At 43.6% G+C, this 24300-nt stretch overlaps 1 protein-coding gene across 1 annotated transcript; it reads left to right on the forward strand.

Annotated features, from left to right (window-relative positions):
• Positions 1-39: 39 nt before the first annotated feature.
• hps3 (HPS3 biogenesis of lysosomal organelles complex 2 subunit 1) lies at positions 40-24300 on the forward strand. The gene is made up of 18 exons (XM_023998205.3): positions 40-628; positions 1747-2102; positions 2284-2458; positions 5032-5209; positions 5587-5669; positions 5837-6026; positions 6143-6224; positions 7164-7318; positions 16536-16644; positions 16806-17083; positions 17312-17489; positions 17617-17850; positions 21389-21574; positions 21698-21892; positions 22365-22472; positions 22622-22828; positions 23022-23112; positions 23562-24300. Exons 1-18 carry the CDS (start codon positions 412-414, stop codon positions 23687-23689), a joined length of 3150 nt encoding a protein of 1049 aa, XP_023853973.1. The 5' UTR covers positions 40-411; the 3' UTR covers positions 23690-24300.

Raw genomic sequence — 24300 nt, forward strand, 5'->3', positions numbered from 1 at the left:
CCTTAATGACAGAGAAATCAACCAATCATCGCTGGAGAAGGAGTTGTTTCTTAGTTTTCACTTTCACCATTAGCACCGCATGAATTCTTCAAACTGTGTTCCCTTTTAGATATAATTAGRGTATACTTAGGATTTCTGTGTAGAAAAGAGCAAGTGGAGTAAACTTACCAGGGACTGGGTAAAAAAAACAACTAATTTTCAAGTTTAACGAATTCTGCCTGCTCATCACAAGAAGGTGGGGGCATGTGATATGATCAAGTTATCTAGCTAGCTGGCTAGCCTCTGGGTGTAGCTGGCTAACCTCGACATACACAGTGAAAACAAAGCCCTGTATTATCCGGACAGAAACGATGTATCTACCTTGATGTACACATCGTGTTTCTCGACGTAAATTACGGGYAAAAAGTGAAGATGGTTCACGTATACAACTGCCATCCCTTCGCTTCCCAGCAAATCGTGCAAACCGAACAGGAGCCTGGGTTAGTGTGTTGTGGCGGGGGTGTCTTGTTTGTGGAGTCCGCGGGAGGATGCAAGATCGAGGCATTTCAACTGGAAGCGGAGGGGTGCCCTCTTATCTGCCGCTTCGCCACCATGGGGACTGTGCAGAGCATCTTGCACAGCGAGATAGGTGTGTCACTTTCTTAATCACACTTCGCCATTCTGTCTTTGCGCTGTTGTTTACTCACATTGTTTATTAACCCAGAGGCGCAGCAAACAGACCAGGCCGGGGTTAGGGGTTTGAGAAGTCAATGAGTGAAACATTCTTCCTTAGTTGTTAGTTTTCTCGGAATCTAAAGGCACGACCTCGATTCGAGCCAATGTCTTAAGTAGTTGAACATGTTAATACGCCCACCCCCTCATTTTCGACAAAAACAACTTTTATATCGAAGGAGTACCTTTGATTTGATGGCCTGCCCATGCGAGAAAAAGATTGCAGCAGGGGCACAACTTTGGTTTTAGAAGTGGGGGGGACATTATTATTATTTTTTGTTTTTATCCAGTTGGATAAATACTCAAAACAACCTACCCGGCTGCTCGGAAGCGCCCGCATGGTCCTAAAGCACAACGTTGCATCATTTGTTATAAAACAGGTGGGGACAAAAATGCAATTTCAGAATGTTAGCCTCCCTGTCCCCAGTGAAAGTTGCGCCCCTCGAATGCAGTATAACTGCAGTACACTGTAATATAACTTTAGTTAGAGTGCAGTATAACTGCAGTGTGCTGCAATTACTGTGTCCAAAATACCACAGTCCGATGCAGTTACTGCACTTTCACTGCAGTTTCAAAACTGCAAAAGAAAAATGGGATGGGTGCAAATGCGCCGTTCGGATCGAGACTTAGAACCGATGACGTGTTTCTACGCATGAGCTTTGCTAGCCAACGTCGCCATGACATCACCGGAAAGTTTGAGCGGGGATTTCTATTGGAGAAGCAGTTTAAGCCTATTTTCATATTGTACTGTCTTTGGTAAACTTCTGAGGGAGTGAGGTGCATCAGCATGTGTGTATAGCTATAGTTTGTAAATGCAATCAAAGAAAAAAAACAGTAGACTAATTTGGATCCCTTGTAAAAAGTGTCTTACATTGAAAATTCATCCAGGCTAATTTCCCACAGAATATACACAGAATATAAATGAATGAATTTGGAATATAATAATTAAATAACTCTCCACTCATGACAATCTCCTCATCCGTGTTCTTAATCCTTTCTCCTCTGTCCTCCCTTGTCTTGCCCTCCTCACCCCAGGGGACTACCTGGTGACCATCGAGGAGAAGAACAATGTCACCTACCTCCGCACCTACACCAACTGGCGCTACCAGGTGGCCGAGAAGACCCGTGTGGGTGTGCGTCTGCTGGGCCACTTCCTGCGTGGCTCATCCATGCGTGGAGCTCCCAAGGAGCAGATGGAGATCATTGAGATTCCGCTGTTTGAGCGCCCACTGTGTGTAGCGTGCTGTGGGGTGACAGGGGACCTGCTGGTGGGGTGTCCTAAGAGCCTGGTGCTGTTCAGTCTCAAGAGACAGGCCCTCAACGATAAGCTCTCCATCCTGGACTTTGAGCGTTGTCTGATCCTCCACCTCCCAGGACTGTCGCCCCAACAGGTAGGGGTTGGGATTTCGGTAATCTACCAGCCAGTTCTTTCTGTGGAYCCTGTTATATTTGGTAGCATTTAGGCAGGGGAGGACAAGGTTAGGGTTTGGGAAGTTAATTCTGTAATGCAAACTTTGCATACAAGATATTATTTAATAGAGTATTTATTAACGTTGCCATCCCTGCCTGCAGGTGGCAATCTGTGCGGGGTACATTGCCCTGCAGGCAGAGCTCGAAGTGCTGGTGCTCAAGCTGGAGAGACTTCCTGGCTCCGCCCCTACCCAGAAGTCAGCTGACAAGAAGTCCCAGGACCACTGTCTAGTCCCCAAGGATATGATCACTGGAGCAGAACACAACAATGAGATAGGTAACACGACTAGCTCTACACAGTATGTTTCATGATTAACTACTTATGGTGTGATGTGGTAATGTACAGGAACTCAAGTCCTTTTGTTCACCCGACCTAGAATACCTCACAATCAAATGCCGACGGCATTACCTCCTGAGAGAATTATCTTCGGTTATCGTCACAGCCGTGTATATTCCCCATCAAGTCGATACCACAGCGGCTTTCAAGGAACTACACTGGACTTTGTGTAAATTGGAAACCGCATATCCTGAGGCTGCATTTATTGTAGCTGGGGACTTTAATAAAGCAAATCTAAAGAAAACATGACCAATGTTTTATCGACACATTTCCTGCTCCACTTGTGCTTAAAAAACTCGCAACCATTACTACTCTCCCTTCCGGGACGGCTACAAGGACCTCCCCCGCCCTCCCTTCAGCAAATCAGATCATGCCTCCATCCTGTCCTCCCTTCCTATAGGCAGAAACTCAAACAGGAAGTACACGTGGTAAGGGCCGTTCAACACTGGTCTGACCAATCGGAATCCATGCTTCAAGATTGTTTTGATCACGCGGACTGGGATAGGATGGGCTGCCTCTAAGAATAACATTGACGTATGTATACACTGGAGGTCGACCGATTATGATTTTTCATAATCATAATACCAATTATTGGAGGACTAAAAAAGCCGATACCGATTAATRGTCCGATTTATTTATTTATATATATATTTGTAAATATGACAATTACAACAATACGGAATGAACAATGAACACTTATTTTAACTTAATATAATACATAAATAAAATCTATTTAGTCTCAAATAAGTAATGAAACATGCTCAATTTGGTTAAAATGCAAAAACACAGTGTTGGAGAAGAAAGTAAAAGTGCAATATGTGCCATCTAAAAAAGCTAACGTTTAAGTTCCTTGCTCAGAACATATGAAAGCTTGTGGTTCAATATTCCAAGTTCTTCAATATTCACAGTTAAGAAGTTTTAGGTTGTAGTTATTATAGGAATTATGACGCGTCAACTATTTCTCTCTATACCATTTGTATTTCATATACCTTTGACTATTGGATGTTCTAATAGGCACTTTAGTATTGCCAGCCTAATCTCAGGAGTTGATAGGCTTGAAGTCATAAACAGCGCTGTGGGTCAAGCATTGCTAAGAGCTGCTGGCAAACGCAGTAAAGTTTGAATGAATGCTTACGAGCCTGCTGCTGCCTACCATCGCTCAGTCAGAGTGCTCTATCAAATCATAGACTTAATTATAATATAATAAACACAGAAATACGAGCCTTTGGTCATTGAAATGGTCAAATCCGGAAACTATCATTTCGAAAACAAAACGTTTATTCTTTCAGTGAAATACGGAACCGTTCCGTATTTTATCGAACGGGTGGCAACTCTAAGTCTAAATATTGCTGTTACATTGCACAACCTTCAATGTTATGTCATAATTATGTAAAATTCTGGCAAATTAGTTTGCAACGAGCCAGGCGGCCCAAACTGTTGCATGACTCTGCGTGCAATGAACGCAAGAGAAGTGACAAAATTTCCCGAGTTAATGTTGCCTGTAAACATTAATTTCTTTTAACRAAATATGCAGTTTAAAAAATATATACTTTTGTGTATTGATTTTAAGAAAGGCATTGACGTTTATGGTTAGGTACATTCGTGCAACGATTGTGCTTTTTTAGCAAATACATTATTTACATAAGTATTCAGACCTTTTGCTATGAGATTCAAAATTGAGTTCAGGTGCATCCTGTTTCCATTGATCATCCTTGAAATGTTTCTACAACTTGATTGGAGTCGACTTGTGGTAAATTCTATTGATTGGACATGATTTGGAAAGGCACACACCTGTCTATATAAGGTCCCTCAGTTGACAGTGCATGTCAGAGCAAAAACCAAGCCATGAAGTCGAAGGAATTGTACATAGAGCTCCGAGACAGGATTGTGTCGAGGCACAGATATGGGGAAGGGTACCAAAACATTTCTGCAGCATTAAAGGTCCACAAYAACACATTGGCCTCCATTATTCTTAAATTTAAGATGTTTGGAACCACCAAGACTCTTCCTAGAGCTGACCGCTCTGCCAAACTAAGCAATCGGGGGAGAAGGGCCTTGGTCAGGGAGGTGACCAAGAACCTGATGGTCACTCTGACAGAGCTCTAGAGTTCCTCTGTGGAGATGGTTGTCTTTCTGGAAGTTTCTCACCATCTCTGCATCCCTCCACCAATCATGCCTTTATGGTACAGTGGCCAGACGGAAAACCACTCCTCAGTAAAAGGCACATGATAGACTGCTTGGAGTTTGCCAAAAGGCACCTGAAGACTCTCAGACCATGAGAAACAACATTTGCTGGTCTAATGAAACCAAGATTGAACTCTTTGGCCTGAATGCCAAGCATCACGCCTGGAGGAAACCTGGCACCATCCCTACGGTGGTAGAATAAGGCACGTAACAAAATGTGGGGAAAGTAAAGGGGTCTGAATACACTGTACTACAAACTGCACCGAAAATGGTATGGTTGTATATTCTGTCTGATTGGGTTGTGTTTATCTTGTCTTTGTATTCCCCAGAGATGAGGACAGAGGGTCTTGCTGGTCACCTTGATCAGGATGACTTCTTCATATTCCCTAAGCACCAGGAGCTGCTGGGGGACAGGGCCAAGGACTGTGGGGTCAAGGTCTCTCTGGAGTGGACAGGCATGGAGAGTGAGGCCAGGGGTATCCTCGCTATCACCTATATCTTATACAGGTGTGTACGTGTGGGAGCTGTTGTCGTGTTTTTTATTTTGTATTTTTATTCAACTAGGCAAGTCCGTTAAGAACAAATTCTTATTTACAATGACGGCCTACCCCGGCCAAACCCTGACGACGCTGGACCAATTGAGCTCTGCCATATGGGACTCCCAATCACAGCCGGATGTGATTCAGCCTGGATTCGAACCAGGGACTGTATTGACGCCTCTTGCACTGAGATGCAGTGCCTTAGACCGCTGCGCCACTCGGGAGCCCTAGTCAGTCAGTCTGTCTGTCTGTCAGTCTGTCTGTCTCTCTGTATGTGTGTTTGCGTGCGTGTGTGTGTGTGTGTGAACTAGAGGTTGGTCTGATCCTATTGGCTCTCCCCTCCAGACGTTTTGCTCCAGACTTCTTCCAAGGCTGCAGTGTGGAGGATACCCGCCTGCACTCCCTGCAGTTCCACCCTGTATTCACCAGTGAGTCATAACTTCCTTACGCTGTCCCTGCCTATGGAACTAACATGTACTGTAAATACATAGGTAGGTAGGAGGCACACATATTGTAAAGTAGGACCTATTTCTACATTCTCTCCTTCACTCCTCATCCCTTTCTTTTCTATTGGTCTTCTCTCCCTGACAACCAGGTAACCAGGAAGTGTGTGCTGGGGGCAGGAGAGGGGTGGAGCCGACGTGTGTGTTCTGTTTCTTCTCGCTGCCCAACACGGGCTACGTGTACAGCGTGAGGGGCYGAGTGGAGATGGTCTCAGTCTATCAGTATCCAGAGAAAGCCCAGCAGGCCGTCCTCACTGACCTCTTCCTCCACATCATCACCAAGTAAGGACAGGAGAAAGAATACGAAGTTCATGAGACTGATAGTACTGATTGATTGATTATTTGAGACTGGTCTCATCTACCTCTTCTAAACGTAATAGTACCTGTGTGTTTGTCAGGAATGCTCTCCAGTGTTTCTCAGTGAGGTGTTCTGCAGTGGCAGCCAGAGCTGAGGACCCTTACATCGATACCACCATGAAGGTGAGGATCACTCCACTGCCCTTAGCTAATGGAAGACAGATCAATCCCACTTACGCCTACTGCTTACACCTACCTCTATGCCTTAGACCTCCTCATTATTGATCTGAAGGATGCTTTGACTGTGTCTTCCCTTCTTGTGTGTGATTGGCTGTGCCTCGGTTGGCTGTGCTCTGATTGGCCCTGCTACACAATGAGACAGGAAGCCATTAAAGTGGATAAGAGCTTCTGCAGAACTACAGATAGATGGCTGCTTGGCTCAAGACCAGTGTGTTACATTCACAAAGATGGAGGAGCTGGAAAGGGATCAAAATGACAACCACTTACACAGTTGCAGTTTGTGTCTATACATGTGTGCGTGCCAAACAGTTACACAGTGGAATCAGAGCAGCACACTCGCATATGCGCCTAAAAAATAGATGTGTGCGAACTGAAAAAGTAAAGTATGAGTGCATGTGCAAAGAATTGCTGCTGTAGCTATTTTCAAAGTATTTCTGACATTTTGTTTCATAGCTGGTAGCTAATCACACAAGGAACTACGAAGAGTCCCATATATCCCAGAGTCTCACGCAGCAACTGTGCCTGGGGTGCTGTGCCCACCGTGAGTGAAGTGCTGAAAGATTCATTTTTAGAAGCGCACAGGCATAGAAGTTGATCGAATTTACCCGAAAGGCTACTAAAGTGTGACTTTGTCTTTGTGTTTCTTGACTATTTACACTGCCCTGTGACCCATATTCAAACAAAACCATTTAGGCCTACCTTCAGTTCCCAGTGTAAGACCATAACATCTGCAAGAAACGGTTGACATGTAGCATTAATGTGATTATTTTMAATGAATCCCAAAGATACAAAAGTGGTAATTACAATTTCACCAACTAAACATAAACAACCACCAGGTAATAAAAGTCGCTTAAGTGTAACTGGCTGTTGTGTTGTGTGCAGGCCTGTCCTCCCATCACCATGGAGGTGTGTGCTTTGCGGATCCAGCTGTTCATTGGTCTAAAGGCTCTGTGTCATGATCGCCACCACATCGTCCTGCTAACCGCTGCAGACGTGGAGACCAGGGAGGACACAGAGAGGGCTGCTCGCAGGAACCTGTAAGTCACACACACAGTCAGAGACTGTAGTCATAGCTAGAGCTGCACTTAATTAGAAAGGAAATATACCTGTGCAATTGACTCAAACCAAACTAAATACTGCTTCAAAATCTGACCAATTCAAATTATGAGAATGTTATAGATCTATGGTAAGACATCTGATCTAGGGCTGGCCGATATCATATTTTAAGGTAAGCCGGTATGATTTCTTTCAATACCATCTAAACTCAGCAAAAAAAGAAACGTCCTCTAACTGTCAACTGCGTTTATTTTCAGCAAGCTTAATATGTGTAAATATTTGTATGAACATAACAAGATTCAACAACTGAGACATAAACTGAACAAGTTCCACAGACATGRGACTAACAGAAATTGAATAATGTGTCCCTGAACAAAGGGYGGGGGTTAAAAGTAACAGTCAGTATCTGGTGTGGCCACCAGCTGCTTTAAGTACTGCAGTGCATCTCCTCCTCATGGACTGCACCAGATTTGGCAGTTCTTGCTGTGGGATGTTACCCCATTCTTCCACCAAGGCACCTGCAAGTTCCCGSACATTTCTAGGGGAATGGCCCTAGCCCTCACCCTCCGATCCAACAGGTCCCAGACGTGCTCAATGGGATTGAGATCCGGGCTCTTTGCTGGCCATGGCAGAACACTGACATTCCTGTCTTGCAGAAATCACGCACAGAACTAGCAGTATGGCTGGTGGCATTGTCATGCTGGAGGGTCATGTCAGGATGAGACTGCAGGAAGGGTACCACATGAGAGAGGAGGATGTCTTCCCTGTAACGCACAGTGTTGAGATTGCCTTTCAGTGACAAAAAGCTCAGTCCGATGATGCTGTGACACACCGCCCCAGACCATGACGATCGATCCCACTCCAGAGTACAGGCCTCGGTGTAACGCTCATTCCCTCGACGATAAACGTGAATCCGACCAACCGCYACTCGTCAGTGAAGAGCAATTTTTGCCAGTCCTGTCTGGTCCAGCGACGGTGGGTTTGTGCCCATAGGCGACGTTGTTGCCAGTGATGTCTGGTGAGGACCTGCCTTACAACAGGCCTACAAGCCCTCAGTCCAGCCTCTCTCAGCCTATTGCGGTCAGTCTGAGCACTGATGGAGGGATGTGCGTTCCTGGTGTAACTCGAGCAGTTGTTGTTGCCATCCTGTACCTGTCCCGCAGGTGTGATGTTCGGATGTATCGATCCTGTGCAGGTGTTGTTACACGTGGTCTGCCACTGCGAGGTCGATCAGCTGTCCATCCATCATTTATGAAGCACTGAAACTACACTCTATTTCTTCACATTGGTATTCAAAAGATTGCATTGTAAGTATATACAGAACCAGTCAAAAGTTTGGACACACCTACTCATTCCAGGGTTTTTCTTTATTTTTACTATTTTCTACATTGTAGAATAATAGTGAAGACATCAAAATGATGAAATAACASATATGGGATCACATAGTAACCAAAAAAGTGTTAAACAAATCAAAATATATTTGAGATGAGATTCTTCAAAGTAGCCACCCTTTGCCTTGATGACAGCTTTGCACACTCTTGGCATTCTCTCAACCAGCTTCATTAGGTAGTCACCTGGAATGCATTTCAGTTAACAGGTGTGCCTTGTTAATTTGTGGAATTTCTTTCCTTAATGCATTTAAGCCAGTCAGTTGTGTTGTTACAAGGTAGGGGTGGTATACAGAAGATAGCCCTGTTTCGTAAAAGGCCACGTCCATATTATGGCAAGAACAGCTCAAATAAGCAACGAGAAATGACAGTCCATCATTACTTTAAGACATGAAGGTCAGTCAATGCCTAGCGGGACACCCGTCGACAACATCCGGTGAAATTGGAGGGCGCGCAATTCAAATAAATAATGGATATTAAACATTTAGGTACATACAAGTGTCTTATATTGGTTAAAAGCTTAAATTCTTGTTCATCTAACTGCATTGTCAGATTTACAATATNATGTTCGGATGTATCGATCCTGTGCAGGTGTTGTTACACGTGATCTGCCACTGCGAGGTCGATCAGCTGTCCATCCTGTCTCCCTGTAGCGCTGTCTTCGGCGTCTCACAGTACGGACATTGCAATTTATTGCCCTGGCCACATCTGCAGTCCTCATGCCTCCTTGCAGCATGCCAAAGGCATGTTCACGCAGATGGGCAGGGACCCTGGGCATCTTTCTTTTGGTGTTTTTCAGATTCAGTAGAAAGGCCTCTTTAGTGTCCTAAGTTGTCATAACTGTGACCTTAATTGCCTACTGTCTGTAAGCTGTTAGTGTCTTAACGACCGTTTCACGGGTGCATATTCATTAATTGTTTATGGTTCATTGAACAAGCATGGGAAACAGTGTTTCAACCCTTTACAATGAAGATCTGTGAAATTATTTGGATTTTTACGAATTACCTTTGAAAGACAGTGTCCTGAAAAGGGGACATTTTCTTTTTTGCTGAGTTTATAATGGTATTTTGATACAGATAAATTAATGAAAAGTTACTTCACTGTCAGTTTTGACCTAGTTTGGTTGAGTATAAAACAATCAGTATGGAGAAAGCCCTTTTAAACCACTTAGAATTCATTTGTTGCCTTATATTATTCAGAAACATAAAATACTGTCAAAAATGTACTAATATTGTGATATGATATTTTGGCCAAATCACCCAGACAAAATCTGATCCTACCCATAGAACAACTTGGTGTGTAGCACAATTATGGAAACATTGTCACTACACACATCCATCATTTATGAAGCACTGAAACTACACTCTATTTCTTCACATTGGTATTCAAAAGATTGCATTGTAAGTATATACAGAACCAGTCAAAAGTTTGGACACACCTACTCATTCCAGGGTTTTTCTTTATTTTTACTATTTTCTACATTGTAGAATAATAGTGAAGACATCAAAATGATGAAATAACASATATGGGATCACATAGTAACCAAAAAAGTGTTAAACAAATCAAAATATATTTGAGATGAGATTCTTCAAAGTAGCCACCCTTTGCCTTGATGACAGCTTTGCACACTCTTGGCATTCTCTCAACCAGCTTCATTAGGTAGTCACCTGGAATGCATTTCAGTTAACAGGTGTGCCTTGTTAATTTGTGGAATTTCTTTCCTTAATGCATTTAAGCCAGTCAGTTGTGTTGTTACAAGGTAGGGGTGGTATACAGAAGATAGCCCTGTTTCGTAAAAGGCCACGTCCATATTATGGCAAGAACAGCTCAAATAAGCAACGAGAAATGACAGTCCATCATTACTTTAAGACATGAAGGTCAGTCAATGCCTAGCGGGACACCCGTCGACAACATCCGGTGAAATTGGAGGGCGCGCAATTCAAATAAATAATGGATATTAAACATTTAGGTACATACAAGTGTCTTATATTGGTTAAAAGCTTAAATTCTTGTTCATCTAACTGCATTGTCAGATTTACAATATYCTTTACAGCGATAGCATGCCCTGCGATTGTTTGAGGACGGCGCCCCATTTCAACATATTTTTCCACCGGCACAGGCTTCATAAAATCACAAATAGCGACTTACTTTTTGAAAATCTTCCTCTGATTTGCAATTCAAAGGGTCCCAGCTATAACATGTAGTGTCGTTTTGTTAGATAAAATCCTTCTTTATATCCCAAAAAGTCGGTTTAGTTGGCTCCATCGATTTGAGTAATCCACTCATTCAACGTGCAGAGAAAGGAATCCAAAAAGCTACCGCAAAACTTTGTTAACCTCTCTAGGGTACGTGAGACGGTAGCGTCCCACCTCTTCAATAGCCAGTGAAACTGCAGGGCACCAAATTCAAATACAGAAATACTCATTATAAAAATTCAGAAAACAAAACATATTTTACATAGGTTTAAAGATTAACTTCTTGTGAATCCAACCACGGTGTCAGATTTAAAAAATGCTTTACGGCGAAAGCATACCTTACGATTATTTGAGAACATAGCCCAGCAGACAAATCATTACAAACAGTAACCAGCCAAGTAGAAGAGTTACACAAGTCAGAAATAGAGATTAAATGAATCCCTTACCTTTGATGATCTTCATATGGTTGCACTCAGCAGACATTCATTTACTCAATAAATGTTCCAACAGGCAGACAAAAAATCCAAATTGTATCCGTAAAGTTCATAGAAACATGTCAAATGATGTTTATATTCAATTCTCAGGTTGTTTTTAACATAAATAACCGATAATATTTCAAGTGGACAATGACGTCGTCAATATAACAGGTAAACATGAAAGGCACTCTCTCGGCCGCGCGCATGAAAAAGCTCTGTGACACGGCAGGGTCCACTCATTCAGACTGCTCTTACTCACTCATTTTTCAGAATACAAGCCTGAAACAATTTCTAAAGACTGTTGACATCTAGTGGAAGGCATAGGAACTGCAATTTGAGTCCTAAGTCAATGGATACTGTAATGGCATTGAATAGAAAACTACAAAACCCCAAAAAAGCCTACTTCCTGGATTTTTCTCAGGTTTTTGTCGGCCAAATCAGTTCTGTTATACTCACAGACACTATTTTAACAGTTTTGGAAACTTTAGTGTTTTCTATCCAAATATACCAGTTATATGCATATCATATCTTCTGGGCCCGAGAAGCAAGTAGTTTAATTTGGGCATGCTTTTCATCCAAAATTCCGAATGCTGCCCCCTACCCTAGAGAAGTTAAAACAAGTCAAAATAAGTTTCTATTTAATCGTCAGGTACCCTAAAATGTAATTAAACTATAATATTTTATACGGAAAGGTATGTTCAATAGGAAAGCGATATTAGCAGGTGCACGTCCTCTTCATCGCGCGCACACAGACTGATTTCCAACTCTGAGTCCCAGTACTAAAACTCTGAAGCCTGAAACCTTGAACAAAGACCTTGTGGAAGATCTTGTGGAATTGCAATCTGGGAGCTGGATTTGGATATGCCCCAAGACTTTCCATTAAAAGAGCATGGGCTCTCAAAAAAATGTATTCTGATTTTTTTTTTTTTTGTATTTTCTCCTACCATATCTATTGTGTTATAGTCTCATACATTATTAACATTTCTGCAAACTTCAAAGTGTTTTCTATCCAATGGTACCAATTAAATGCATATCCTGGCTTCTGGTTTACTTTGGTTACATCAGTCAGGCGGAAATTCAGAAAAAAGGACCTAGCCTGAAGAYGTTTTAATTAACAAGAAATTTGTGGAGTGGTTGAAAAACGAGTTTTAATGACTCCAACCTAAGTGTATGTAAACTTCCGACTTCAACTGTAAGTATTCTGACCCTTTACTCATTACTTTGTTGAAACACCTTTGGCAGCGATTACAGCCTCGAGTCTTCTTGGGTATGACGCTACAAGCTTGGCGCACCTGTATTTGGGAAGTTTCTTCCATTCTTCTCTGCAGATCCTCTCAAGCTCTGTCATGTTGGATGGGGAGCGTTGCTGCACAGCTATTTACAGGTCTCTTCAGAGATGTTCGATCGGGTTCAAGTCCGGGCTCTGGCTGGGCCACACAAGGACATTCATAGACTTATCCCGAAGCCACTCCTGCGTTGTGTTGGCTGTGTGCTTAGGGTCATTGTCCTGGTGGAAGGTGAACCTTAGCACCAGTCTGAGGTCCTGAGCGCTCTGGAGCAGGTTTTCATCAAAGCTCTGTTTCCCTCGATCCTGACTAGTCTCCCAGTCCCTGCCACTGAAAAACATCCCCACGGCATGATGCTGCCACCACTATGCTTCACCGTAGAGATGGTGCCAGGTTCCCTCCAGACGTGGCGCTTGGCATTCAGTCCAAAGAGTCGATTCTTGGTTTCATCAGATCAGATAATCTTGTTTCTCATGATCTGAGAGTCCTTAGGTGCCTTTTGGCAAACTCCAAGCGGGCTGTCGTACCTTTTACTGAGGAGTGGCTTCTGTCAGGCCACTCTACCATAAAGGCCTAATTGGTGGAGTGCTGCAGAGATGGTTGTCCTTCTGGAAGGTTTTCCCATCTCCACAGAGGAACCATCGGGTTCATAGTCACCTCCCTGACCAAGGCCCTTCTCCCCCGATTGCGCAGTTTGGCGGGGCGGCCAGCTCTCGGAAGAGTCTTGGTAGTTCCAAACTTCTTCCATTTAAGAATGATGGAGGCCACTTTGTTCTTGGGGACGTTTAATGCTGCAGAAATGTTTTGCTACACTTCCCCAGATCTGTGCCTCGACACTATCCTGTCTCCGAGCTTTACAGACAACTCCTTCTACCTCATGTCTTGGTTTTTGCACATGCACTGTCAACTGTGGGACCTTATACAGACAGGTGTATCCCTTTTCATGTCCAATCAATTGAATTTACCACAGCTYGACTCCAATCAAGTTGTAGAAACATCTCATGGATGATCAATGGAAACAGGGTGCACCTGAGCTCAATTTCAAGTCTCATAGCAAAGGGTCTGAAAACGTATGMAAATAAGGTATTTCTGTTTTTATTTTTAATACATTTGCAAGCATTTCTAAAAACCCGTTTCGCTTTGTCATTATGGGGTATTGTGTGTAGATTGGTGAGTATTTTTTAAATCAATTTTAGAATAAGACTGTAACATAACAAAATATTTTCCGAATGCACTGTATGCATAAGCTCTAATATGCGTATGGGTGTTTTGAATTAATAATCCCCTTAGAACATTTTACATTTTGTTTTGTTAGGCTTTGAAACAACATCAACAATGACCGTGTTCTCCACTCAGTTTCAACCTGTTGTTGGACTTCTTTCTACAGATTGATCATCGCAGTAAGATGAGTTTTAAAAGCACAATACTATTTTGATGGTAAATGTTTTATGTGATTTTCAATTGCATTGATGTCAGAGTGGTTAGAGGGACAATAGAGCGCTGAGTACCAGGCCATTGGCGACCTGATGGTTGTTAGTGAGTTGGGTACTGTCAACGCATGTCCAGAGTGCGTAAGAGTAGATTACCGTGACTCAACGGTCACATGGAATTTTACTGTAGTCCTGACTCATGACCTCCGGTGTGTCAGTAATAGGGTCTCCTCAACAGCCCTAATCATACCCATAACATGATGCAGCAAATTAATAACATCACAATGCTCAAAGGGATATTCAATGTCTGATTGTTTTTATTTTTTACCCATCTACCAATTGGTGACCTTCTTTTTGAGGCATTGGAAAACCTCTCTGGCCTTTGTGATTGAATCTGTGTTTGAAATTCACTGCTCGACTGAGGAACCTCACAGATAATTGTATGCAGGGGTGCAACTTTGGTTTTAGAAGTGGGGGGGACATCATATAATTGGTAATATATATATTTATTAGTACCAGTCAAAGGTTTGGACACACCTACTCATTCAAGGTTTTTTCTTTATTTTTACTATTTTGTACATTGTAGAATAATAGTGAAGACATCAAAACTATGAAATAACACATATGGAATCATGTAGTAAACAAAAAAGTGTTCAACAAAAAATAAAGAAAAACCCAGAGTAGGTGTTCTAAAACTTTTGATCCGTATATTTTCAAATAACTGCCCTTTTTCTATCCGCAAAATGGGCAACCAAATCGGTCTAAAAGAAATCTGTGCGGCCCTCTGTTGAATTTTGAGATCCTGATGTGGCCCTCAAGCCAAAAACTTTGCCCACCCCTGCTCTAGAGTCAGGCGCACTGGGATTATTAAACGTTAATGTTCACTGTACATGATGTACATGATGTTCCATGTACAGTGCCTTCAGAAAGTATTTACACCCCTTTAKTTTTTCACATTTTGTTGTGTTACAGCCTAAATTAAAAATTGATAAAATGTTGATTTTGTGTCACTGGCCTACAAACAATAACCCATAATGTCAAAGTAGAATTATGTTTTTAGACATTTTTACTCATTCATAAAAAATGAAAAGCTGAAATGTCTTGAGTCAATAAGTATTCAACCCCTTTGTTATGGCAACCCTAAATAAGTTCAGGAGGAAGAATGTGCTTAACAAGTCACATAATAAGTTGCATGAACCCACTCACTGTGTGCAGTAATAGTGTTTAACATCATTTCTGAATGACTACCTCATATCTGTACCCCACACATACAATCGGGCGCAACTTTCACTGGGGACATTCTGAAACTTCATTTTTGTCCGGTACCAGTCAAAAGTTTGGATACACCTACTCATTCAAGGGTTTTTCTTTATTTTGATTATTTTCTACATGGTACAATAATGATGAAGACATCAAAACTATGTTCTAAAACTTTTGACCTGTAGTGTAGGTCCATTATCATTTCTACATACTTTCTATCTAGTTCTAAAAGTTCAAGTTTGCCCTGGAATGTCCCGCACMCTGTGGTTTGTCCACCCCTGCTCTAGAGAGCATGAAGGATCCAGAGGTCGGAAGAAAGAACTATATCTGATATTTTCATGAGAACTTATTTCTCAACTTTATTTATGTGATCAAGTCATGTGCAACAGGCACCACATGACCACTAGAATTAAGAAGTGAGGCCAGGCATTCACAMAAGCGAAGTAGGGAAACATGCAGGCAATTCCTATCCTCCACCAAGCTGACCCTTTCTCCAAATCACACACACACAAATCACACACAGGGGGCTTTAATATCATATGAGAGTGCTTGGCACTATAGCCATAAGCTACTTAGGAAGGAGAAGTAGAGGGAGTGTTTAACTGGCTAATAGTGTCCGGTCCGTCATTAGCTGTAGCTGCTAGAGGCTATACAGGACATATAGAACACACACTCACAATGGGTTCAGCACATGGTGTGCACAATGAGTTCAGCCTTGTGTGTTAACTTGTGGAGTCATGAAGAAAAACATGCAACATGTTTGATTCACATCAACTCCAGAAACACTGCCCTCAATAACTTCCACTGGTGATTGTTTTGGATTTGTAGGTAGTCATGCTCGCTAGTTCCTTAAACTAACCTCTAAGTTAAACTGGATCATTTAAACTGGAACTGAAACTAAATGTTTGGTGGTCTTTTACCGAATAGGTTTGTGCCATTCATGTGAACTCAAATTGAGCTAGAGCGTTGGCGTTCTGCATGGTCCACACCAGGGGTTTACTGTAACCTCTTGTGTTTAATGTCATTGGAGCTGAGCTGTAGTTTCTGACCTAGAAGCTGTAATATCAGCCATCTGTGGGCCAGAATGACCGGTGTTACAGAAGTGACTGGCGTTATGGAGATGAGCTGACTGTACTTCCTGCTTCCCTGACCTCTGATCCAAGGAATAGGAAGTCATCCTTCACCAAGCACCGGGATCCCATTGAGATGAGTCACGGCTGGAATCTATACGTGGTCAACACCGTCCCCCCACTCCAACTCTACAATGAGATGGTACAGCACCTCAACACCAGAACAACATGTCAACCAAAGCCTTAATGTTTACGAGACGTTACTCATTTTTACCATTCATTTTTCTTTGGGTCTGTTGTGCTGAATGATGCATTTATGCTGTTTACCCTTGCGTTTAACAATGAACCTTTTCTCTGGGCTAGGTGGAGTATAGTAAGAAGTATGAGGAGACCAACCCTCTGTCTCAGAGCTGTCTGCACCTGCTCAGTGAGGCCCACCTCCTCCTGAGAGCCACGCTCCTSGACCCCCGGGTGGGAAATCCCGTGGAGCAGCCTCAGAGCAGTGACCAGAACCTAGCCCAGTCCCTGGGATATACAGCAACAGACAAAATAGGCAGCACCACTGACAGAACCACAGACAGACAGGAGCTGCAGCAGGCCTTCCAGGAGAGCTGTGCCCATTTAGGAGACTGCTTCAGTAGGTCAGTTGGTTCGGGGTCACATTAAAATCAAGGTTGATTGATATGTTATTTATTGATACAGTATGTTAGTTGATTAATATGCTAGTTTATTGATTTAGATGTTAGCTGATTGATTGATTGATTTTGTGGATTTTTTTGACTGGTTTGCACCTTTGTCAACAACTATTTTTCAAATGTGTCACTGGACACTTAATGTAAAGTGTGACTGTTTCTTCCACTGATGTGTAGGTTTGATAAGCGTGACTGCCACCTGGCCCTGCCCTACTATAAGATGTCAGGCCTGTCTGTGACWGAGGTYATCTCCAGGAACAGGTGTCTGTCCAGCAGCCCCTGTGGCTATGGGAAGGGGTTCCTCTTCTTCCTCAAACACTCACTCTATGAGGAGACCATGGAGGAGCTCACGGAGGTAGCTACACCAGTCCTTGGAGACCTCCAGCCATTCCACATTTTTGTTAAATTCCAACACTAGCACATCTGATTCAATAGTGTTGAATGTTGATATTCGAGGGTTCTTGCCTGTGTGTGTATTGTAGGAGACAGCCAACAAGGTGCTGGATATCTTCGGTGTGGCCGAGCCGTCCCAGCTCCCCCATGTTATAGCCAGCCCCTCCATGGTCAGAGCCAGTCCTGACAGTGGCCTGGCCCACCTAGAGCGCCTAGAGTCCATCGGAGCCCCCTCTGTACCCCTCACTCTCTCCATGGCTGCCCTGGCCCTCCGCATGGGAGACCTGCAGCTCTACAGACAACACATGGACAGACACACAGAGGTTAGTGTGTATTGAAATGTAGATTATATTATACTGTGATGTTTTACTGTGGATCCAAATGAAGTGGTTTAGTATGTAGATGTGGTATACGTACTACTGCGTATTTCCATGATGTGTGTACATTAAAGGCGCAATAGGCAGAAATCGCTCCCGCCATTTCCTGGTTGCTGAAATTTTAATAGTTCAAATCAAATTTTATTTGTCACATGTGCCGAATACAACAGGTATAGAACATATAGTAGACCGTACAGTGAAATGCTTACTTGCAAGCCATTAACCAACAATGCAGTTTGAAAAAAATACAGGGGGGAAAAAAAGATAAGAATAACATATAATGAAAGAGCAGCAGTACATAACAATAGTGGGGCTATATACAGGGGGTACCAGTACAGAGTCAATGTCAATGTGTGGTGGCACCGGTATTGAGGTAATATGTACATGTAGGTAGAGTTATWAAAGTGTCTATCCACAGATAAAAGCAGAGTAGCAACAGCGTAGAAGAGGGGGMGGCAATGCAAATAGTGTCGGTAGCCATTTGATTAGCTGTTCAGGATTCTTATGGCTTGGGGGTAGAAGGTAGTTAGGAGCCTCTTGGACCTAGACTTGGCGCTCCGATACCGCTTGCCMTGAGGTAGCAGAGAGAACAGTCTATGACTAGGGTGGCTGGAGTCTTTGACCATTTTTAGGGCCTTCCTCTCACACTGCTTGGTATAGAGGTCCTGGATGGCAGGAAGCTTGGCCCCGGTGATGTACTGAGCCGTACGCACTACCCTCTGTAGTGCCTTGCGGTCGGAGGCCGAACAGTTGCAATACCAGGCAGTGATGCAACCCGTCAGGATGCTCTCGATGGTGCKGCTGTAAAACATTTTGAGGATCTGAGGACGCATGCAACATCTTTTCAGTCTCCTGAGGAAGAATYMGTTTTGTCGTGCCCTCTTCGCGGCTGTCTTGGTGGGCTTGGACCATGTTAGTTTATTGGTGATGTGGACGCCAAGGAACTTGAAGCTCTCAACCCGCTCTACTACAGCCCCGTCGATGAGAATGGGTGCGTGCTCAGTCCTCCTCTTCCTGTAGTCCACAATCATCTCCTTTGTCTTGATCACATTGAGGGAGAGGTTGTTGTCCTTGCACCACATGGTCAGGTCTCTGACCTCCTCCCTAAAGGCTGTCTCATCGTTGTCGGTGATCAGGCCTACCACTGTTGTGTCATCAGCAAACTTAATGATGGTGTTGGAGTCATGCCTGGCCGTGCAGTCATGAGTGAACAGGGCTGTACAGGAGGGGGCTGAGCACGCACCCCTGAGGGGCCCCCGTGTTGAGGATCAGCGTGGCGGATGTGTTGTTACCTATCCTTACCATCTGGGGGGCGGCCCGTCAGGAAGTCCAGAATCCAGTTGCAGAGGGAGGTGTTTAGTCCCAGGGTCCTTAGCTTAGTAATGAGCTTTGAGGGCACTATGGTGTTGAACACTGAGCTGTAGTCCATGAATAGCATTCGCACATAGGTGTTCCTTTTGAGCAGGTGTGAAAGGGCCGTATGGAGTGCAATAGAGATTACATTATCTGTGGATCTGTGGGTGCGGTATACAAATTGGAGTTTCTAGGGTTTCTGGGATAATGGTGTTGATGTGAGCCATGACCAGCCTTTCAAAGCACTTCATGGCTACAGACGTGAGTGCTATGTGTAGTCATTTATGCAGGTTACCTTAGTGTTCTTGGGCACAGGGACTACTGTGGTCTGCTTGAAACATGTTGGTATTACAGACTCAGACATGGAAAGGTTGAAAATGTCAGTGAAGACACTTGCCAGTTTGTCAGCGCATGCTCGCAGTACACGTCCTGGTAATCCGTCTGGCCCTGCGGCCTTGTGAATGTTGACCTGTTTGAAGGTCTTAATCACATTGGCTGCGGAGAGCGTGATCACACAAGTCGTCCGGAACAGCTGATGCTCTAATGCATGTTTCAGTGTTACTTGCCTCGAAGCGAGCATAGAAGTTATTTAGCTCGTCTGGTAGGCTTGTGACACTGGGGAGCTCTCGGCTGTACTTCCCTTTGTAGTCTATAATAATTTGCAAGCCCTGCCACAGCCGGTGTAGTACGATTCAATCTTAGTCCTGCATTGACGCTTTGCCTCTTTGATGGTTCGTCGGAGGGCATAGTGGGATTTCTTATAAGGTAGCAAAGCAGTCCTGTAGATTAGCATCTGCTTCATCTGACCCCTTTTTTATAGACCAAGTCACTGGTGCTTCCTGCTTAAATTTTTGCTTGTAAGCAGGAATCAGAAGGATAGAATTATGGTCAGGGGGGCGAGGGAGAGCTTTGTACGTGTCTCTGTTTGTGGAGTAAAGGTGGTGTAGAATTGTTTTCCTCTGGTTGCACATTTAACATGCTGATAAAAATTAGGTAAAACTGATTTAAGTTTCTCTGCATTAAAGTCCCCGGCCACTAGGAGCGCTGCCTCAGGATGTGCGTTTTCCTGTTTGCTTATGGTGGTATACAGCTCATTGAGTGCTGTTTTTGTGCCAGCGTCGYTCTGTGGTGGTACGTAGACAGCAACGAAAAAGATGAAAACTCTCTAGGTAGATAGTGTGGTCTACATCTTATCATGAGATACTCTACCTCAGGCGAGCAAAACCTCGAAGACTTCCTTAGATATCGGGCACCAGCTGTTGTTCACATATATGCATAGGCCCCCGCCCCTTGTCTTACCAGAGGCTGCTGTTCTGTCCTGCCGATGGAGTGTATAACCCGCCAGCTGTATGTTCTTAATGTCGTCGTTCAGCCACAACTCAGTGAAACATAAGAAATAACCGTTTTTAATGTCCCGTTGGTAGGATATACATGCTTTCAGATCGTCCCATTTATTTTCCAGCGATTGAACATTAGCTAGCAGGACGGAAGGCAAGGGCAGATTAGCCTCTCGTCGCCTGATCCTCGCAAGGCACCCTGATCTTTTTCCACAAAATATCAGTTCCCTTCTCCAGTGAATCACGGGAATCTGGGCCTGGTCGGGTGTCTGTAGTAGTATATCCCTCCCGTCCGACTCATTGAAGAACTCTTCTTCCAGTTTGAGGTGAGCAATCGCAGTTCTGATGTCCAGAAGCTCTTTTCGGTCATAAGACACAGTAGCAGCAACATTATGTACAAAACAAGTTACGAACAATGTGAAATAAACAAACAAAATAGCATGGTTGGTTAAGAGCCGATAAGACGGCAGCCCTCCCCTCCAGCGACGTCGTAAGTTCAACTAATTCCATTTATGTGACAAAACAAGCAGTCATTGTGTAGAGAATCATTGTACCATCTAAACCGCTGTGAAATATATTCCATAACCAAAAAACTAAAGTTAAAGATGCAAAAAAATAAACTTAAGAACGGGAAGCATAGAAATAGCACACATAAAACAGATTTACCGCTTCTTAAACTTGCTTTCAATGAGAAGGACAGATCTATAGCTCACATTTCTATGTACATTTGGTTGGGTTGCCTAAAAAGTTACATATTGCAGCTTTAACTGTCTATGTACTATATACCTACCCAGATGCTGCAGGTATATGGGTTCATCGAGGAGCACAAACTGCTGCTGCATGGCAGAGGGCACACGGTGGTGCCCACCCCCCTGGCACGCCACCTCAGGGACAGCCAGGAAGGTCTGCTGGTAGCAGCCATGGTGGCGCTACACGAGAATAACAAGGTCAAACTGGACGAGGCTGACCTCTTCTTCCAGGTTAGGGTTACAGTGTTTGTGTGTACGTCATTCCTAAAAGGATTTCTGTAGGATTCGATCCCAAGTATGATCTTTAAAATGTTCATGTGTCATTGTGAATGTATTGAAATGTGTGTCCTGTAGAAGCTTTGTGGGAACCTGCCGGGGCCCCAGGGAGGCCCTCAGCTGCTGGTTGACTTCTGGGAAGCCTTGCTGATGGCCTCGTCACAGGAAGCTGTCATCCAGGAGCTGCTGTTCCGCCTCACCTCTGTCTACATTGACCGCGTCACGCGCCGAGACAGCCACGGCATGAAACCACTCAAGACCGCAGACGACCTGGTGTGTTTCTGTCTCTGTAGTTTGTTGTGTTCTTGTCACTATGGCGTGATGTTCCCCAGGGTTATAGCCTAGCTAGGAGGTAGTGGAGAGGTAGTCCTACAGTAAGACTGTCTAAGTATCGGTTGTGTATCTGTTGTGTAGATCAGGGGTTTTCAAACCTCCTCCGGAGACCCCCAGATGTTCCATGCATTTTAACTATTTCGCAGCCAGCATACCTGATTCAAGTTGTCAACTAACCATCAAGCCATTTATTAGGTGCATCAGGTGAGCCAGTTCAGGACCACAACAACATTGTTTCGGTCCCGTGTGGCTCAGTTGGTAGAGCATGGCGCTTGCAACGCCAGGGTTGTGGGTTCATTCCCCACGGGGGGACCAGGATGAATATGTATGAACTTTCCAATTTGTAAGTCGCTCTGGATAAGAGCGTCTGCTAAATGACTTAAATGTAAATGTAAATGTTTCTGTGTTGTAGATCAACTCATGTTCTCACTATGGTGTGCCGTATCCCTGGGTCAGCATCCTGACTCCAGCTTACTTCAGTATCATTCAAGATCACCAGGAGGACCTCCAGAAACTACAGGTCAATCTCTCTACATTGTCTATCAGTTAACCAACCAATCAACATGTAAAAATAAAGCTTTGTTAAGCCTTACTTGTAAATATGTAGGATATGTAAATTCACCAATATGGCGAACAAACAATAAACCCTCAATGTCCCCTCCTCCCCAGTCCCTGCTGTGCGGTCCCACCCTGGATGTGTCGTCCATCCTGCCCCTGTTGGAGCAGCTGCCGGACGGGGACAATGCGGGGCTAAGTGTGCACTTGCTCTGTGCCACCAAGCTGGACCGCCACGAGAGCTCCATCGAGAGGCTTCTGGACCGATGTCCTCAGGCCATCATCCCCTATGCTAACCACGAGCTGCAGAATAACAAAATGGTGGGTCCTGCTATGCACTGTAACTCTCACCCTACTGTGAAACGCACTGCCCCAACTCCTCTGACCCTACTGCGGAACTCATAGTACTTATCACAACCTTAAATCCTCATAACCCCTTACCTCAATCCTAAAGTCTGAACTCTAACATTTGTATAACATTTCTATATATATATATTCATGTGATTTTGTTCAGACTCTGTGGTGGCAGAAACTGTTTCCTGAGCTGTGTGAGAGAACCAGAGCAGCAGGGGGAGAGAACACCATCTTACTGTCTGCACTCAAAGGTACACTTAGACTAGCCTGTGATTCAAGCATAGGGTTTAACTCCATAATGTCACCTCCTTTGCTGTACTTAAAATGGGAAATCTGCAGTTTTGGTAAACAGCTGAGGGATGGGGCTGGAGAAATGTAACCCGTCCTAAATTATTAGACAGTGTTATGGATGCAAGGATTGACCATCCATGATATCAAAATTATAGTTTAAACTATTTTTTGAGGCTATAGAGTTTTTGTTTACAATTACATTGTTTACACACAGTGGACTAAAACAAGCGTATATTTTTGGTTTCTGATGGGGTACGACAGTTGAACTAAGATCATGAGGCATGTATAAGTTCTATTCCTCAAGAATCAAATCGGTATATCATTAATACAAAATATGTAGAACTCGCTGATTGCCCCTTTAATATTCAGAGAGTTTGGGCCGTAACATCTGTATTTTCCCTGACAACAGAAACGCTGGTGGTGGTTGCCATGGAGCTGAACCCACTGGAGTTCCTGGACCTGTTGCCTGATGATGGGACGGCACACTTCTTCCTGCCTCACCTGCTGGAGTGCAGCCAGAGAAATCTCATGACGTAAGAACCGTGTGGAATGGATATACAGTAGCTCTTAAAAAACATTTCATGGTCCACCCAAATTCTAGGACAGCTTTTGAACAAGTGTCCATTAATCAAACGGTATGCTGGTTTGAATGGGAATTTCCCTAACGATTCRAATTCAATAGAGGGTCTTAAACATGGACCGTACTGGACAATCAACCACTTAGTGTGGAGTGAGCCTCTCAAACACTAGCTACTACTGTAGAGCCTAATGAAAATGGCCCACATACCAAAAACAACCATGTTTATAGTCATTAGTTAATTGAGGTGCAGAGACACTGATTTTACGACCTCAATTCTGTCTTTCTGTTCCAAAGTATTGATGCCGCGTCCCTAGTCATACCCTGCAGTGGTACTAGTCCTCTATGTAGACTCCCCTGATACACTGCGAGACCTTTTCTTTACGACAGAGTATTATGAACTTGATGTTAAGTTACACACTGGACTGTTCATTGGTTGAAGAGAAAAGGTGGTTCAATAACTTGGAATGAAGGGAGCTTCTCTGAAAGCTATGACCTCGCTGTYTAAATCGTGATGTTTTGCTTGCGGCATTAATAAATGCTCTAAAAAAATAAAAATATTTAATTTGCA

The sequence above is a fragment of the Salvelinus sp. IW2-2015 genome, linkage group LG13 (assembly GCF_002910315.2).
Source record: "Salvelinus sp. IW2-2015 linkage group LG13, ASM291031v2, whole genome shotgun sequence".
NCBI classification, from domain to species: Eukaryota; Metazoa; Chordata; class Actinopteri; order Salmoniformes; family Salmonidae; genus Salvelinus; species Salvelinus sp. IW2-2015.